Below are 20,511 nucleotides of genomic sequence, written 5' to 3' on the forward strand. Positions count from 1 at the left end.
AATGCCCCCTTTGTAAGCACTATCAACATGATGACCTTTAGTATATTCAATGGATTCACGTAGGCTAATGAGTTAGGGTTAGGGGACTCAAGTGATTGTTCAATCCAGTTGTTGAAAAGTTGTCATTGATGTCATTAGAGAATATTATTGATGAATAAGACTATGCCCAAAGCAAAGATTTGAATAGCTCTATTACCATGTTTAATTGCCATTTTATAAAGGGAAGCAATCAGTCTATGAGAAAATGAAATGAGAAAAAAAGAAGCGATCTTGTTTTATAAAGAACAGCTATTATATGCAGCAAGTATTAATTGAATATATTTAATACATGTAGCACATATTACAATAAGACTAAGACAAAACCATAAAAAACCAAATGAGGGATAAGACCAAAGTAAAATAAATAAGATTTGTCTTATACAAGGCAGTGATAACAGTTAACAGTGTTTCCCATATAAGACAAAAATGTTAAAAATTGAAGTGACAGCATCGTAGCATGTGGTAAATAACAAAACTCAAACAGCAATTAAAGGTGGCAATAGATATAGACTAAGGTGGTGGTTTGTTTAAAGAGAAGTATTTACCAAGTGATAAGCAGCGAGTTTATTAAGGAATGTTTTTAACAAAACAAATTATGACATTGGCAAAGGCAGCGATTCATAATTAAAGGTAGCAATTTAAAATAGAAGTATATTAGTAAAGGGATGCCTCCCTTTGAATAAGGATGACTCCTTGGAAGGAGTTTGCTCCTCTTATGAAGGTTTATGTAAAAGATATAAAATCGTAAGGCAAAGAGTTGATTGAAGCATATGTTGTGTGGAGAAAAAGAAGAACAAATACATCAGATACACCAAAAAATAAAGAGATTTTTTTGAGAAGATCATTTGCCGATTATAGGAGATTGTGAGAATGTTAATGGCTGCTTTGTTATCGGATTTTTTCCAAAAGTTGAAGTCAGACTTATGGCAGGTTTATGATCATAATTATAGCAGATTGAAAAGAGAATTATAGCAGATTTAAGAAGAGAACTACAGCAGATTTAAGAAGGGACTTATAGCAGATTAAGGAAGAGAGTTATAGAAAAAATTGTGAAGACAATTTGATTGAGGGGTTGGTGCTTACAAGGTAAATGAGGGGTTGGTGCATCTAGCAGGTTGGTGCCTACAAAATTTGTAACAAGAAGATTAATACAAGAAATATTTTTGCTGTGGTTTTGTCGTGCAAGGGTTTCCACATAAACTTTCAAGTTGTTGTGTTGCTCATTGTTTGATTTAAAAGATGCTAAAATATTAAAGTTAAATAAAAGATTTAGCTTTAGTGTTATTTCATTTATTAAAAGGGTTAAGTGGGTGCCTAAGGAAGGAAAAGTTTTAATTAAATAAAAGTGAACACATTGGAGTGGGCGTCTATTTGTGGACACATAAGGAGTAAATAAATTAAATTAAAAAGTGCAAATCCCTAAATGGGTGTTGGTTTTGGGAGGTCTTTATAAGGCACTTTTGGAGCTCACTTTCATTATGTATGGATTTGATATTGAACTTAGATTTTGGCTGGATCAGACCTGTTCATCTTGTGGCTCTATGATGATGAAAACCTTTGTAGAGAACATCTTCTTCGTTAGTGAATGATCCAACTTGGGAGATTTATTGATGGTTTCAACCAAAGATCACATTTGGGCTTCATTGATGAAGATCACATTTGGGCTATTGGTCTTCAAAAACTAATATTGAAAAAAATGAAAGATTTTCTCACCTTTGATGGTTAAATCTTCTTTGTGTAATGTTGGTAAACAGATTTGTCACTATGAATTCATCTTCAAATCTGACCTTGTTCGCCCAAAGGGTAGTAACAACTGTGCTGACAGTTGAAGAAATTGCAAGAAAACCACAATCTTCCTCTGCATTTGAAAGGGGCAGCTCCCTCATATGATGGGGGATTTGTAATTTCTGTGTACTTTTAACGCTAAATTACATAAAGGAGAAAACATACAACTAAAACAAGATGAATAATCAAAACCCTAATGATAGACATATGAACACCAAAGAGGATTTGACAATTGATAATGAATTACAGGGGGTTTAAGCTCAAAATGAGTTTCAATGTGAAATGATGATGGAAGAAGGAAAACCTATTTCGACATACGAAGAAACAAGTTTCCTTAACACATTCAAACCAAGATACCAGGGTATGATCGTGTTTCATCAATTACATATATCTTTGGAATTGAGAACCAATGGATTCCACCAATACAAACGGATTATCAATTTAACATACGGGAAATCGATAATAATAACTCATAAGCAAGTTCAAGACATTCGAATCAAATGCATTCTTTGTTATCCTTTTGAAAATATACAAGTTCAAAAAACCCTTAGGTACAAGTGTGACATTAAAGTTGTCAAAATATTTCTTTACACAATTCTCTGGAGTTTCCCTTTGTAAGAGTCCTCTTTACAAATGAAACAGCCTTGTATTTATAGGCAATTGAGAGAACAACTACCTTGTAACCAATTAGGCTAACTACGGAGGATAACTACCTAGCTAATCCACTTAGGATAACTTCTTGGAATAACTACCCAAGTGATCACTTGGGATAACTACCCTTTAGAAGTAAGTTAGGATCTACCTAACTTTAACAAAAATCAAGTCAATTTTCTAACTAGTAGTTACAATGTGCGACATAAGTCACTTTTACAAAAGGAGAATTTGAAATCCATAACTTTCAAATTGTGAGTTTGACTGAGGTAGGCATCATTTCTTCTTCTAATCACTATCAACAAGCAACTTGGATCAAATTAATGTGATTCCATATTGATTTAATTCATCTAGAATAGGTTTTTCATTTGTATTGAAGTTGACAAAGGTATGCAAAAGACAAATTCTTCCCAAGTCCTCAACTTTCACCATTTGGTATAGGGTTGAAGCAAACTCTCCCTGAATAGGAAGAATTCAAGTATCTTGCATCACTTACAGTAAAATCCCCCTTAATTTTTTTTGATTTTTTTAACAAGATTAGAAGTACAACAACACCCGTTAGGGTTAGAGAAATGAAATCCAAACCAACAAGAAAGAACCCTACACCTTTTGATCACTGAGAGCCCAAACTGTAGCAGGGGATCGTTAGCCACAAATTGCTGAAAGTATTGATTACAATAATGGGCGGCAAGACAACCCCTGTCGCTTATGCAATGGGTAAACAAGATACTTTGCGGTAAACCAGCCAAGGCATCAAGAGCACACTCAACACGAATCACTCTACTGCAATATTTCAGCGGGAGGACTGAACACAACAACAAAGCTCAACTCAACTGCTTATGCAGCGGGAGGACCATTACAAACAAAATATCACTCTATCGCTTATGCAGCGGGAGGACATAATTACAAAATATCAAATGTAGGTGGCAAGCCAGCCTCTTCCACTTTTCAACAGGATATGCTTTGCAATCCAGAAGTGGTTGTTAGTACTACTAACCAACCTGACAAATAAGAGATGCAATGCATAGGAAAGAGAGATTATGCTGTCTAATACTGTTGAATATATCCAAACTTATCACAATTAACAAACTCAAACCCACCCACAAAGAAATAACACACCAATAATCACTAAGCTGAAATTACAATCTGCTGTCCGCATAAACCGTAGAAAACAACCACTACCAAATTCACTATAATGATCATAACTCACCCAAAACAACTCAGAATGACACAAAAACGGAAGCAAATGAAAGCTATGACTAAGGCGATGCAACCAGAGACTCAAACTTGCACCGCAAACACCACAAAAAGCCAACACGCAACCCAAGGCAGCCAAGAGATGGTACAACCCAGCTGGAAAGTTCGATTTGCTGCCAAAAATCAGAAAGTACACCAATAGAAACGCCAAGGTAGAAGATTGGCCGCCCTCCAGATACGCTTCCAATGAGCTATTACCCAGAATGATCGATTGCACATGCAGGGAGATACAATCAAATCTTCACTTCAGCCACACCAAAAACCAGCAACACTTAAATCCACACACCACACTGAAAACCACACCACCCATTGGAAATCTGAAAATGCACACAGAAAATGTCACCACAATCCCACACTCAGCTAGGTACTATGTTTCAAGTACGAAACTGGCTAAAACTAGGGAGCCACAACTCCGAAGCTCAAGTTCACTCACCATTCTGGCAACATAACAATATGATTTCTTCAAGATGATCAAATGAGGCGCTCAACCCTGTATTTATAGATTTTGAATCTCAAATTCACATGAAATGGCGCCCAAAATTCATTTGAAATTCACTTCATTTCATCTTCATGTCCCCTTCAAACATGGCATCCACTTTCCCAGGTAATCCTAGGCATACTTTTCCCAAGGTACACACTTGCAACAATGGAATATTAGTTACATGAAACATATTCAATTTGGATGCCCTTTTCTGACTTGAGAAATAAAACATAACTTAGGATAAATGATATTATATTTCCTTTTCCAGAATAAATCAGTGAAATAATTAAATATTAAACTTTAGAATAAAGTAATAATATTTAATTAACAATTAAAAATCAACTACTGATTGTTGCCAAATCAACCGTGTGAACGGAGGTGCAAAAAACACTAATCTGAACTAGATTGGAGCTCTGCTCAAGATTGCCAAACATAGCACCGCCTGAACTGACACTTACTAAAAATAGTAAGTCATGAAAACATCTTCGAAAGACATGCTCGTCGACCCGTGTGAGAGAGCTCAAAAAACCTAGAATAACCTCAAAATCCAGTCAGCTGCCACCAACTTACTAAAAATAGTAAGTTCAGAAATCACTCTGGAACAAAATGCATGTTAAACCATCATGAAGCTCTCGAAAAACCCAGAAGGAATCCCTAGTTCATTCTGGCAATCTCCAACCAAAACATCCCTGAAAACTGCGAAGAATCCTCTTAGAAAATAGGAAACCTTAATTCCTCATTCCAATCAGCCTACGGGTTTCCGGAATAGGCCAAAGGACCATTGATTACTCCTCACTGAGAAGGGGACATTACACCTACCTTTGCAAAATATCGAAACCTTAGCCACATTCTACATATCTCAAATAGAACCTGTAATGGATATGTTGACTTAAGGTTTGCAACAAATCTTGTGCATGTATTGAACTTGTGAAGATGAGACCGGTTTCTTGTAGAAAATGGTCCTGCAAAGCGTTTTGTGATGATTAAAGCATTAATACATATATCCATTGAAAATTGAGATTCCCATGTGCAAAAATTCCCTCCATCTCAAGAAGGTAATATACTCTTGTGTAGGCTTCAACAATTTACATATTCAATTTGATCCTCCTTGAAACTAAATGTGTAGTCCAGTAATTAAGATCCAGTGACATCAAAATCCTTCCTTCATATACACATCCCTTAACTTGAGAGAGGACATCAACTAGAGTTTTCACATTAATTTCCACTTCATGCTCTAGGAATATTTCTTGTCCTCTTTATAAATCCCTTCATGAGCAAGCATCATTCTTGATTTTCTCAAGCAACAAATAAATGCACTTATTTTCTCCATTCCAAATTCTTTCAATTTACATTCAACATTTGTATTTTGTTACACAAAGCTACTGACATTCAAAAGCAATCGGGTAGTTGTTCTGTAGATGTACTCTTTTAAGATTAGAAATAGACTCCATCACTTAAGAACATAAGTTTTCCAAAAATAACAAAACTTTCCACAGGCGCATTGACTTGAGACTCATACTTGTTCTACCAATTGGATTTGTTTGAATGATTCTAAAGCCTTTTGAATAAGTCTATTTTGTGATTAGAGTGTGATCATTACATTTTGCGAAACGACGTTCCTTGAGGCATTTTGTCAACCGTGTCTTATCTACGCTTGCCAATTTTGTATGCATGTCCATGACTTATTCCAAAACTCTCATTTTGCATAGGCGGGGAGGATGATAGTAACAGGTTGTGGATTTCATATTTACAACTACCAATTGTCTTCTAAGTTTCTAAAGCCACTTCAACAAAGTCTTTCATGCATATCATTCAGTCATCGAATTCCATGAGGGATATCTCTTTGAGAGATTTTATTGAACTCTTCAAGTGTTCGGTCTTCTCTGTATTTACATATTCTTAATGTATGTCAACCAGTGGTTTGCAGTCTTAATAACTTTACGCTTTGATGAATATCCAAGTTTTGTTTTGGTGCCCTCATCTTAGCACATACATGAAAGATAGCTACAAAGGAGGTGGGATTTGGCTTCAGGTCCACCAATTACATTTGCTTGAATGTTTCTAAAGCTTTTCCAATGGGTCTATTTTGCACAGGTCCAGATATTTTGTAACCACAAATATTGATAAAAATCCACTTTCTCAATCTCGCACACAACATCCATTTTGTGTATAAGTTTGCAATATTACACTGAATGCAACTATGTTTATTTGTGAGTCAATTTGAAAAATACTTCGCGCCTTGTTCACGCTTTCACATTTCGCATCTAAAGCCTGTCAAATTGCTCTTTGCTTGAGGGTCTCTAAAGACTTTTTAACAAGCCCATTTTGTGCAAATTCTGCAATCATTATGGAGGCGTCACTTTGAGGTATCTTATCAAATATTTCACATGTTGTTCGACGCTTCATTAATTCGAAGATTTTGATAGCTTCCTTGCAAAATCCATTTTATGCACATTGTCTTGTAGAGCCTTACACTTTTGACGCAGCATGGAGAATGTTGATAAAAGGTTGTATGGTTCAGCTTTATACCTGCCAATTGCATTTGCTTGAAAGTTTCTAAAGTCGATTCAAGGAATCCATTTTGTGCATAGGCTGGGATAATTGCAAGCCATAAGATAACATTTCTTTAAGGGATCGTGTCACATAATTGGCATGCCTTGGCTATGATCCCACTCCACATTCGCATGCATGCCATTGTGAGCACTTTGTGTGCTTTGATGAATGTTTATGACATTTTCCAAAGTTTCCATATCTCTACACGTGCGGGGAGGGTCTAGCTTTACACGTGTTAGTTTCATTTACTTGATAGTTTCTATTCTTGTCCAGATCTATTGCAATTTTTGTATTCTGCGAGAAATCATTCTTTTGAAGCATGGTGTTGAATATTTCACATACCAAGTCTATGCTTCACATTTTGCATGTATTACTCTGAAAGCATTCGTAGTTATAACACTTACAAGTGCATTGCTTTGAAATTTCGAAGCCTTCTCCACAAATTTATTCTGATGCATTCCCTTCAATTATCACAATCTATCTTTAGAATGCTTTTAGTTAGTTACAATAACTAACTTCTTCATCGGCCTGTTTGTACAAAACGAAAACTTACCGATACTATTCTTTTGTTTAGGTCGATATTTCATCAGCTTTCCTTGTATCGGTGGTTTACGCTGATTGCAAAAATCTTTGATGGTGTTACGATGGTTGTTGAAATCAATGCTATCCACTTCTCTTTATTCGATGGCTTCCACAATTTCCGCAACTTTTTAAATCGTACCAACCTACCAACAAGCATGGCATATGGTAGTTTAAATAAAATTTCAAAACCAACTTCAAAAGAGCCTGTTATAGTTCAATGTATCAGTGTTTGATGAAATGTATTAACTTGTCAATATCTTATTTTTCCTTTGTCATCGGTGAATGGGAACAATTCCCAAGTTATCGACATTTTGAGCTATTTTTGGAACTATGTGAAACAACCAATTTAAAGTTTTCAATGGTGCATGCATAGTTTCATCAGTGTTTCATAAAATTTTTTAATCACCGGTAACTTTACACGTTTCTTTGCTATTAGTCTTTATCATCCTTATCTGCTTGTATTCAACTTCGTGGTCATTCACTCTAACACATTGATGTAGCCTCTACTATGGAAAGATTGAATAATTCTACACATCGTTGGCTTTTGAAGCCAAAGACATCAGTTCTCCACTCTTCCAAGGAGGTTGATGAAGTGTAATATTCCCCTTAATTTAAAAAAAATATTTTTCAGATTTGCAAGCAATACAAACACCCGTTAGGGTTAGAAGTAGAACTAAAATCTCAAATCTTGTGGAAAGTAACCCTAACACCCTTTGATCACTGAGAGTCCAATCTGGGAGGGTGAGAGCATACAATGCATAGGTGATCATTAGATGCAAATTGAAAAGTACTTCCAATATTTGGGCGGCAAGCTAGCCCCTTCCACTTTTCAGCGGGATATGGAGAATATTGAAGATCACTTGGTGGTAAACCAGCCAAAGATGATACAAGAAACTGAAGAACAATCACTCTACCGCTTATGTAGCGGGAGGACTAGAAATGAAATTTACTATCAACTCCATCGCTTATTCAACGTGAGGACAACATTACAATCAACTCAACTACTTATTTAACGAGAGGACAATATTACAATAGATAAGAAGGCGGCAAGCCAACCTCTTCCACTTATGCAGCGGGCCAAAGGACAACAATCCAAATTATAGCTGTTAGTACTACTATTCAGCTTTACAATGCAAACATGGATTACAAAGTACTAAATTCACTGTACAAACTAGGCGGCAAGGCCAGCCTCTTCTACTTATGCAGTGGGACTAGGAGAGATCAAGAAATTTCTGTTAGTACTACTACCCAAAGAAGCATTAATTGTTTGGGGAATTAATCGACAAAACAAAAGTATAAGATTTTTTGAAAAAATCAGGAATTAATTGGGAAAAAATCGGCAAAAAATCGGATATAGTAAAAAATAAAATATAGTATAAATTAAATATATATTAATTATATATTAAAAATGATATAATATACATTATAAATTTAAAATAAATATTATTATATTTACATTTATTAATGGTCTATAAAGACACGAATTTTAATTTATAATTTTTAAATTATTTATATTTCTAATTTACAATTTTATTAAATCATATAATTATTCTATATAGTTTAATAAATGACACACTAATATAATATATAATAATCTTAATTTATAAATTATTTTATATATATTAATTATATATTAAAAATTAAATAATATACAATATAAATTAAAAATAAATATTATTATATTTACATTTATTAATGGTCTATAAAGATGCGAAGTTTTAATTTATAATTTTTAAATTATTTATATTTCTAATTTACAATTTTATTAAATTATATAATTATTCTATATAGTTTAATAAATTACACACTAATATAATATATAATAATTTTAATTTATAAATAATTATATATATATTAATTATATATTATAAATTAAAAAATAAATATCATTATATTTACATTTATTAATGGTCTATAAAGATACGAATTTTAATTTATAAATTTTAAATTATTTATATTTATAATTTACAATTTTATTAAATTATATAATTATTTTATATATTTTAATAAATGACACTAATATAATATATAATAATTTTAATTTACAAATTATTTTATAATGTTAATTATTTTTTTTTTTTTGGATTGGTAACAGATATTACAATTCCAGTTGCTCAGCAGCGATCTACTAACTTAAGACAACATGGGGTCTCGCCCCTACAATATAGACGCTTATGACTGGAGCTATGAACCAGTAGGGTCACAAAGGGGGACCCCAAACCTGAGGTGGACATGTTGAGGCATTTAGAATCCTTATAACTCCCTTCTCCTTATCTCTCCGCAATACTCCTTATATCTCCCTTCTCCTTATCTATCCCGCTCCTTATCTCTCCATATGCCTTATATCTCCCTCTCCTTATCTCTCCATACGCCTTATCACTCCACAGTCATGGCGCCTGGCAGAGTCCAACACGACAACAACATGGACACCTAGCGAGGCAGGGAACAGCACGGGCGAGGAGGACCAACGCAGACTTACGGGGGGAAATGCCGACTAGCATCAACAGCAACCACAACCACAGTGGATAGGCATGAACACCCATCCACCAGTCGGTCAACAGGAACACCAACAACACCAGCCTCAGCACGACCAACTGCCACGAGAAGACTTGCACATCACGCCAAATCGGGATGGGATTCGAACATAGAACCACCCTATCAACAGGGCTCGTGACCACCGTCACGCTATGGGGTGAACCCCTTATAATGTTAATTATTAAACATATAGTAAACAATAATATAAATGAATGTAAGGATTGTTGCTTATTATTTTTTTTATAAATACCTATATAAAGTTTATAATCCCCCAAATTAGATGTCATAGTTTTTAATTTAGAGTTCAGATTTTAATTTAAAGTTCTCAATAATATAAAGTTACCAAAAATAAGGAAACGAGGGAAAGCTTATTCTCGTATTTCTCAAGCTTTATCAATTGCAGAAACGTTATTTCCGATTTTTTATTTATAATTCCTAGGTGAAACAGAAAGACAAGGTGAGGCTTTTATTCAAAATGCAAACAAAAATATTTAAGGTTTCAATTTTTAGCGATACAGAAAGTCATTAAGGTTTTGCAGAGGTCAAAACGTTCGGCAAAAAAATTAAGGACAAAAATTTCGAACCCTAACTGATTCCATGCAAACTATACCCAGAATCGGTCTATTTTAACAGGTGATTTTTAGGGTTTATGTCATTTTTTAGGGTTTATGTTAACGATTTTTTGGCCCGACTTTGGGGAAAAAATCGGCATTTCTGATGATTCGCGATTATTCACGATTAATCGCGACTCAATGCCGACTTTTGCTTCTTTGCTACTACCAGCATTACAAAACATATAGAATGAAGAATCAAGTGCTGATAACAAGTTCTATAGCTGTAGCAACAATAGGAAATCACTCCCCAACCGACATAAACTACTCACACCCAAAAACTCTCCTTATACACAACTTTGCAATTCTGAAAATTACTAACACATCAAAAAACACACAGACCAGCAAGCTACAGACACCCCAAATTGCTCATAACTTCTCCAAATCAACTTCGAATCACACAAAATCAAAAGCAAAAGCAAATGAGAGATATAACATAGACGGCACAAAAAGAACCTCAAACCTGCACCGCAAACACCACAAACAATCTGCACGCAACCCGATGCAGCCAAAGAAAGATACAACCCAGCTGGAAAGTTCGACTTCCCACCAAAAATCCAAATCAGCGTTTGAGGGGCTACAAATTGGTGAACTTCATCACCCAAGGTGTAGGAATAGATGGAGTCAATACCCTAAACCACATGTCCAGCACACAGGGAGCCACGAACAAAAAACACCTTCAGCACACACGAACCAGCAACATGAAAAAACTCAGAAAGCACACACTTCTGAAAATGACACACAAATCTGCATCTTTGTCGTTCAATCCGCTCTCTTGAATGAAGAGAGGTCTCAAGCTCGATTTCGTTGCTATCTCTCAAGCAAGAAATCCGGCAAATGCCAGGAGGTATGCTTTCCACGAAGCTCAATGTAAATTTCGACAGCACTTCGTTATATTTTCTTTCATGAATCCCAAATGAGAAGCCAAGCTCCTATATTTATATACTCAAAGATTCAAATTCATCTTCAAATGGCGCCCAAATTCTCAAACTTCCATTTGAATTTCATTTCAAGTCACCACATGACTTTGGCGTCCCCTTCCTAGGCACAAGTTCACACTCTTCCCAAGGTGAACACTTTGCACATAAAAACATCAAGACATGAAATATTCCTCTTATTTTTAATGCCAACTGACTTAGGAAAATAACAGTGTTCCACGGAAACGCGTTTCCCCCTCCCAGGCCCAAGTCCCCCCGTCCCCGAAACCCGTCCCCAAAACTTTTTCCCTTTGTCCCCCCGTCCCCGAAGCCCGTCCCCACGTCCCCCCGTCTCCCCGTCCCCAACGATCGTGGAACACTGGAAAATAATAAGTTTTTAAGTGAAGGTATTTTCCCTTAAGTCGACGACACCAACAATTAAATATTAAACTTTAATAATTCACTTATAAATCAATTACTGATTAAGTATAAATCGATTCACTTAAGTATTAATATTTAATAATTCACTTATAAATCAATTACTGATTAAGCTAAATTGAACCATGAATTGTGGCGTTGCAAACCATCAAACTGAATTGTGCTAGGGCTCAAAACTGAACAGCTAAAAATGGAACTGCCAAATATGACACTTACTAAAAATAGTAAGTCCAGAATTCTCTTCAGAACAGAATGCATGTCATACCTCCTCAAAGTAGGAAACCCTAATTCCTGCTTCCATTTAGCCTACGGGTCTCCTAAATAGGCTAATGGCCCATTGAAATTCTCCTCACTGAGAAGGGGACATTACATGAAGACTTAAATATGAAGATTCTACTTCAAAATGGAAAGAGGCTCAACTTTTGAGGATGATTGGAAACCTGCTAAACCAAAGACTATCTCACGTTAGATCTTAGAAGCCAAAGTTTAAAAAATTTCAAGTTTAAAAATAGGGCTAACATGCAACTATTTCTACATTGGTGATGTAGGTTTAACTCTTCCACAGCCTTCACCTCTCTAGAAAAAAAGAACCAACCTTCAAAATTCAGCAGTAGCAGCTCGGAGGATGAAAATGCAGTTTTGGCCTTTTGTGTTTGTCAAATGAAGTGAAAATTTTTCTATGCCCTCAATTTAGGGCAAGTAATGGCTTTTGGGTTTGTTTTTCTTTTTTATTTAAAATAACATATTTATGTTTTAATTTTTTTTTAAGACTCCAGGTACCATATGTACATTTGGGTTCACCTAGGTATGTCCAAGGTACCCACTGGGTGCCCCAGGTTCCTTGAGGTTCTTGGGCAATACCATGGGCATAACCAAGCTGAACTAGGACTTGTTTTGAACCCGTACAGGGACAGTGGGGTAAATACAAGGACCTGGTAATATATATTAAAATGATTAAGATACATCTCTAAAAGAAAACATGAATTAGAAACTCTTTAAGTGAAAACCATAGTTTTTTACTCTAATAGCAGGTATATTCTTTTTTGTTAAAAGAATAAGAAGAGAAATTGGCAGGATCAATTGGGTGCAGACATGGAAAACTTAAGATGTGATATTGTTGTTTATAAATTGAAATTGTCAGTAAAGTATAGCTGCCGTTCTTTAGATTTTTAAAGCTTCTATCTTATTTTCTTAAGTATCATGTAGTGGACGATTATAAAATTGATTTCAATGATCCTATTCAAGACTAGAGAAATTCTAAATTTTCAACCATCAACAGGCAATGAATCCACCAGATTCCTACTTTCATTTTCCTGTGTTTTTTTTTCAGAAATCCAGACTCACAGTCGACAGCTATTCTATCATTGAGGAGATTACAATTAGAAGCAGAAATGCAAGGGGCATCTACCTCCAGGAATATATTTGATGACATAACTCATATGGTGGTTTATGTGCCAGATGGTGTTAAATTATCATTTAAAACAATATTGCACAGGTAATGACTATTATTTTTTCCCTTTTAAAATAATTTTTTATTTGTGCTCAAACTGTTATTGCCTTGATAAGTCATGGTAAGCTGTCTTGTACAAAAGATCAATTTGTCATTATTGATCAATTATCAAAATTAGTTGCGTTGACCCACTAATATCTGATTTATATTGCAACTAGAAAATCCCATTTCTAAGGAATGTTGATTTGAATAATGTAGAATTATTGCTTCCATGATAAAACAAAAAATTAATAAGTATAGAAAGGTCTTTATAAATTTCTTTATTGACTTTCATGGATGAGAAACAACGACTACTGCCATTTATAAAATGTATCATTTCCTTAGGTTTTGCTATATTTCTGTATTCTAGAAAGTCGGCTTCAGTAATCATTGTTTACTTTTTTTCATCATAGTCGTTCTGAATTTATCTCCTGGTAATTAAAACAAATATCTTATTGTTTGTATATAATTATCTCCCAATACAATATCAGGTAGGTGAATTACATCTCTCCACGCAATTCACTGAAGATTCTATAACTTTCTGGACAACCCACCTGTTTGTTTTTGGTTTTCAAATAACTTAACAAATTTTTGCTTTCATGGATATACACGTAAGGATCCACCCTGTTTGCTACTAAATTTTTGCAATTCTTTTCCCAACACTCAGCTGGTATATTGTTAAACGGTTTGATTGTCAGATCTGTATGATGTTTTCAATGTTTGTATGCAAGTTCTGTTCTTTTTGGAAACCAATGTTTACAGGTTTAATGTATTGGCAAGACATACATATTCATGCATTTAATATGCAAAGGAAAGTTCAGACTAATATGAGTCTATTTCTTTCATTGAATTTACATACGAACTTCATAAAGATGCAGAAAATTAAAGATTTACATTCAGAGACAATAACAGCTACAACCTTAAATTCAGGTGTTCAGTCTCATTCATTGATCTCAATGTTATTGACAGCAACAATAGAAGACAAATTCCTTGCAAAATATCAGTGACTTGCTATCTTCATGTCCCAAACAGAGGATACAGTATGCATACGTAGCAGCACTTGGCATAAAATAGCAGATGTATACAGCCAACACGGAGGATTTCCTAGCTAGTGTAACCATGTGCAAGTGTAATGAAGCTCTCCAACTTACATAGTCTAGCACTCAGCAGTTGACAAATAAAACTTTTAATCTCCAAAGAGTATAAAATTTCATCGAATAGCTTTCATAGACTCCCACAATTCTTCTATGAATGATATCCTTTGTAGTTTAGTGTAAGTAAATCGGTCTTGAACAAATCTGAACACTTTATAGCACAATTCAAACTCAACCTCAAACCTTAATCTGATCAGCAATAATGCAAGATAAATCAATGAACACACTTGCACAAGATAACACCAGATTCACGTGGAAAACCCAAGAAGGGAAAAACTATGGTGAGAGTCAACTCATGTTGTATGAACAAGTATTACAAAATTTTATTTAGGGCTCACTGCCCAAGGAAAATCATTTCTCTCTGAAGGACTTGTAGGCTGGGGATCACTTCCTTAGGGCAGGATACAAAGGAATTGCAGGCAAAGACTCATAGTATAAGCCTTATAGGAATTACAAAGTTAATTATTAATTATTATATCAGGGGGCCACTTTAATTGATGACGAGGGGTGACTTAGTTTTACTAGGGGATTACATGACTTGGTGAATTAAATATTCATGAGCCTAAGTTAAATATTAATTAGACTTGGGTGGCTTTATAAGGAAAACAATTTAATTATTTTATGCCCACATGAAATCATTAATGAAGGCCGATTTTGCTAATTGAAGCTGCTTTCTCTAAGTCCAGTGATAAATATTAATGTGGGTGTCCCAATTATTTGAAAGGCTTAAAATAAGCCTAAGTCGAAATGCTAAAACAAGGAAATATGTATAGTGTGTTGAAGGAGTCTTTATAAGGGAAAAATCGTGGTCTTGGGAGTCATTCACGTCGTTTCCTTGAGTGCCGTATGCAGCCCTAGGACGAAACCCTAGTGGTCTCTGGCAATCTTGACATAGCCCCAGGCCCACAGATTTGAAGCTTTCTTTGTTGAGTTGGAGGTTCGGAATTTCAGACCTGCAGATTTGTATTGCATTCCACAATCAAGTTGCAGAGGGTTCTTTGTTTTGCTGGATGATATCATCAGCAACATCCACAGTGCTGGAGATGTGACTTACAACAATCCCAAGGCATTCAACATTCAAAACGCAGCATTGGGCTTGTCATAACAGCGACCTGTAGTTGTTACCTTCAATCTATAGACATTAGCATGTGAAGAAAGTCACACTTGTACCTGCAATATACAGCTGATTATATCAAGTATTTCTTTCCAGAATCTGGTGGAGCTACGGGTATGCAGCACATGTTAATATTATAATTGTATCAAATTGGTAACAGCAGTAACTTTATAATTACCATACATTTTCTATATCTATGCATTATGGGCAAACTGTAGAGGCCTGAGTTGGAAGATGATTTAGTCTTCTATAACGAGTGATCTATAATTATTATTGCTAGTTAATTCTGGAAAATTCATTGTTCATCCAGTACTGCTATTGAATGAAAACATTTATATGCACTGTTTCCTTGAAATGCTGTTTGCACTACAAATTTTGAATTAATTTCCAGTTTACTTTCAATCGTGATTGTATGCTTTGATTGTTTCGTCAGTCATATACTCCTTGGCAATCAATAACCTCATTGCAAATACTCAACAACTTCAAATAAAGAGAGACAAACTTAAAAAACAGTCACAGCAAGAACGGAAAAATCCAATCATTCCCCAGTAGGGTTATTATAGTGGTATCAGAGCTTAGATCCTACCAGCCCGTTGGGTGAAATCAGTTGTGTACACAGCAGTTTGGATTTGTTTTCAGTTTGGACAGCGAGATAAATCATCTTGGGAAAGTGTCTAGCTATAAACAGATATGGAAAGACCTTGAACAAACACCACAGAAAATCAATCATGAATTGCAGGATTTAGATGACTCACATTCAAGGAAATTTGGGTATTCTAAGGTTTCATGTCCATCTACAAGGACAATTAAGAGACCTCATGCCATGGCGACAAATGATGCAATTATGAGAAGCTACTATAAGTATTGCTCATTTCCTAAGAAGATATGTGACCTCCTTTCCTTCACACAATTTATGGGTGTACCAGAGGAGAATGATGATGATTTGGCATCTATAAGTTCAAATCAGCAGTGTAAGAGGAAAGAATATTCAAATGAAGTATGTAAAAATCTACATGAAGAATTTGATAAACATGCAAAATCGGTTCATGAGGACAAAAGGATAGCATTGGGGAATGACTCACATGAGTCTTCATCATCTTTGCGAGAAGATTCACAAGAGGATTCTATAGGAGAGATAAGCATGACTTCCATTGATGTAGGGCAAGAGATTGGCATGGATAATGAGGGTATGGATTCTTTAGGTTATCAAAATGCATTTTCTAGTGTGATAGTTGATTCCAATGATGACAAAATTCCTACACATGAAGAAAAATCAGAACATGGTACTTTAGATTTGAGAGTCAAACATGATGAATATGTTGTGGATTCAAGCCACAAATGTTTTGATTTTTTAAAGAAGACACGAAGAATGTGTGATGGATGGTTACAAAGAGCTAAGAAGGCAAAGAAGCTTGCTGCCAAAGCAAGACAACACCTACGAGAGGTCGAGGAACGATGCGACCAGCTAGATAATGCAAGGAAACAAATGGAATCATGCGTTAGATCATTATTTCTTCGAAGAGAAGAATGTATTCAAGTGGAGCATGCAAAGGAAGATCTTCTTGAGGTAAGCAAACAAGAAGAACATGTTGTTGTGTGTGAAGAAGAGAAGAGGTATGATTCAGAAAATTCAAAATATATATCTAGTTTGCATCATGAGGTTCATGAGTTTCCTCTTATAGAGAGTCCTTTGAAGGTTCAAGACTATGATGATAATGGACACACTTGGTGGACCAGCCACCAGTATTATACCTATTTGTGTAGAAGGAAACATTATTGATTTTGTTTTGATTGAACATGCATCATCCACAATGAAAGAACATTTGGTTCATACGTTGTGCGAACTTAGTTCCTTCTCTGTGCTTGGTCGTACGGATCCCTGTCTTCTTCCTCTTGATTCCGTCCTGCTGCCAGGTTTGCTTAGACTTCTTCTTTGCGCTGTATACCATTGGGCTTCCCGGGGGTCTTTATAATCGCTTACTTTTGTCAGGGTTAGGTTTAGGCTTAGATACTTTCTTAATTTCTTATAAAATAATTGCTTTTTTATCACTCTTATTTTTGCCTTACTTATTTCTCTTACTTTTGCTTGGCGGTTTAATTTTTTTATACTCGCCAACCCTCGCCTTTTTAACCCCTCCTTATACTCTTTTCTTTTTATTTTTACCATCCCGTCTCTTATCAATTGCTTTAATTCCTTTATTTGACAACACTTTTTGAATGTGATTCTTCGTACCTTCAGTTTACTACAGTATCCTGATGTTAGGTTGCATCGTTCGGATGGCCATTTGCGCTCCATGGGGTAACTCATTGCCTCTACCACTGTTGGCGAATGATTTTCCGGGCCCCTTAGTTTCCTCCTTGTTGTTTGGGTACCATATTTCTTCCTTGCTCTTCTTTTGCCATTCGTCCTGGCTTCCTTCCACCTTTTATTTGACCCTTGGTTGACGTTGTCGTCTTCCCCACTCCTCTTCGTTCCTGAGGGGTCATTTTGGGTCTTTAGCTTTATCTCCGAATTGTGCAATCACATACAGACGTGCGGCAACCTTCTATAACATTCTTGTGCACAACATGTCCCTACGTACTCCAGGTCCCATATCTTGTCAACTAACAGAGCGGGTCCCACCTGTAAATGATGTTCAATTTACATTCAATATGCAAGTTATAATTCTATTATCTAATTTTGTATTATTTAATTTCTTATTGTATATATCTAACTATCTTCTTGCTTGTGGCAGATGAGAGGAGCATTTAATATTTTCTATGTCCTATCTCAAGATATGACAAAGAAGGCACGGTCAAGCAATGCCTTGATCGGTCATGACCGATCAAGACATTACTTGATCGTACCTTTTTGTTTATAGTAACAAAAGCATGTTATGGTAAATGACAATCGGTGATTATAACCGAAGTTCATCGGTGTATTAACCCAACGCTAACAACCGATAGTATATCTGTGGCTGTCAATGCTAACAACCGATAGTTATCGGTGTGTTAGCCTTGACAACCAATAACTATCAGTGTAGACTAACACACCGATAACTATCGGTGACTAATACATTGCCACCCGATATGCATTCCGATAACCCGATATTCTCCGATATAATATTATATGTAACCTGATATAATATATATTCAATTCGGTATATATTAATCGATGTCATCATTATTTATGTTTAATTGATATTCATCTAAATACATGATTCATTAGATAGATGAACATGAGGAAGATACATAGTGTGATTATCAATAGATTGCCCATATGCAAATATAGAATGGCTATCAAGGATAAATTAATTGCTTGATGGTTTTATCATAGTTATCGATATGATAAATGATTGAATGAGAGACTTCATTTATCTCTCATTCAATCATTTATCTTACCGAAGCTCTTATGCATTAACACTCCCTCTTAGCTAGGTAAGATGAATGAAGACAATATATTCAAGCATCATAATTTAATTGATAGTGATCATTTTAGTCATTCATGGGAATCATACCATCTAATCATTTGGTATGTGGTATCACCTAAACACGTGATACTGAAGTTCATCAATCTTACGATTGATAGGATATCACCTAAGCATGTGATATCAGTATTGCCTACACCTAATACCTAAGGATAATCATATGAGAAAGATTAATTTCTCACCTTATCCTAGTTGTGATAAGTGCACTAACACTTTATACAAATGTTTTATCACAACACAATCATGGCACATCCATGACATACCAGAGATCCAACATGATAACTGGTTTGGACATTATAAGATCGTCACCTTATAAAGTCCCCATACAAGTGTTCACTATCTTGAGAGATCATCACCTCTTAGATGTGAACTCATAGAATCCAAAAAAAATTGTCCTAACATGATAAAGAGGTTTACACATTAAACATCTTATAGGTATGCAAATATAGATTACAAAGCAATTTACCTTTCTGTCATACCTAAACCTTTTCTGAAGTGATCAACTTTCACTCTGGAAAGGGGTTTGGTCAGAATGTCTGCAGTTTGATCTCCTGTACAAACATATTCCAGTTGGATTGCATTCCTATCTACCATATCTTGCACATAGTGGTATGGAATCTCAATATGCCTAGATCTGTCATGAAACACTGGGTTTACTGAAAGTTTTATGCAACTCTGATTGTCACAGTGTATAACAGTGGGTTTCATAGGTTCTCCAAACAATCCGACAAACAACTTCCTGAGCCATACTGCCTCTAGGGCAGCCATAGAAGCTGCAATCTTTTCTGCCTCGGTGGAACTTTGGGCTCCAGTAGACTGCTTCCTGCTGATCCAAGATATCATAGCTGAACCTAGACTGAAGCAACACCCTGAGGTGCTTTTCCTGTTTGTTACACTTCCAGCCCAATCTGAATCTGTAAATCCATGTAAGTCTATCTCAACCTTCTTGTATTTGAGACCAAGGTTTAGAGTACCTTGTAGGTACCTCATAAGCTTCACTGCAACCAGGTGTATCTCCTTTGGTTCACACATAAACTGACTTAGAGCATTGACTGCATAACAAATATCTGGTCTTGTATTTACCAGATACATCAGGGACCCAATCATCTGTCTGTATTGAGTAGAATCAGTGGGTTGACTCTGATGTTGCTTCTTTAAGTTTATGTAGGTTGGTTTCCATAGGAGAGGTCATGGGTCTACAATTTAGCATTCTGAATCTCTTCAAAATATCCAAAGTGTACTTTCCTTGGTTTAGTATAATGTTGTCAGAATTCTGCCATACTTCTAATCCTAGGAAGTAATGAAGGATTCCTAAGTCCTTCATATCAAATTCTTTAGATAGATCATTCTTGCATTGTTTAATGAGTTGATCACTTCCTGTGATTAGTAAGTCATCAACATATAAGATCAATATTAGCATATCATCTTTATTTCTTTT

The 20,511-nt window shown here is 35.4% G+C and overlaps 1 protein-coding gene across 2 annotated transcripts in view; it reads left to right on the forward strand.

Moving 5' to 3' along the window:
• The window catches only part of LOC131071924 (DNA ligase 4), a 174,321-nt gene that overhangs the window by 129,448 nt on the left and 24,362 nt on the right, over positions 1–20,511 (forward strand). For both annotated transcript variants that reach the window (XM_059207764.1, XM_059207763.1), the window contains one exon: positions 13,180–13,344. In XM_059207764.1, coding sequence (XP_059063747.1) covers positions 13,180–13,344 — 165 coding nt within the window. The remainder of the gene's footprint in view (positions 1–13,179; positions 13,345–20,511) is intronic.

This window comes from Cryptomeria japonica, chromosome 7 (genome assembly GCF_030272615.1).
Source record: "Cryptomeria japonica chromosome 7, Sugi_1.0, whole genome shotgun sequence".
NCBI classification, from domain to species: Eukaryota; Viridiplantae; Streptophyta; class Pinopsida; order Cupressales; family Cupressaceae; genus Cryptomeria; species Cryptomeria japonica.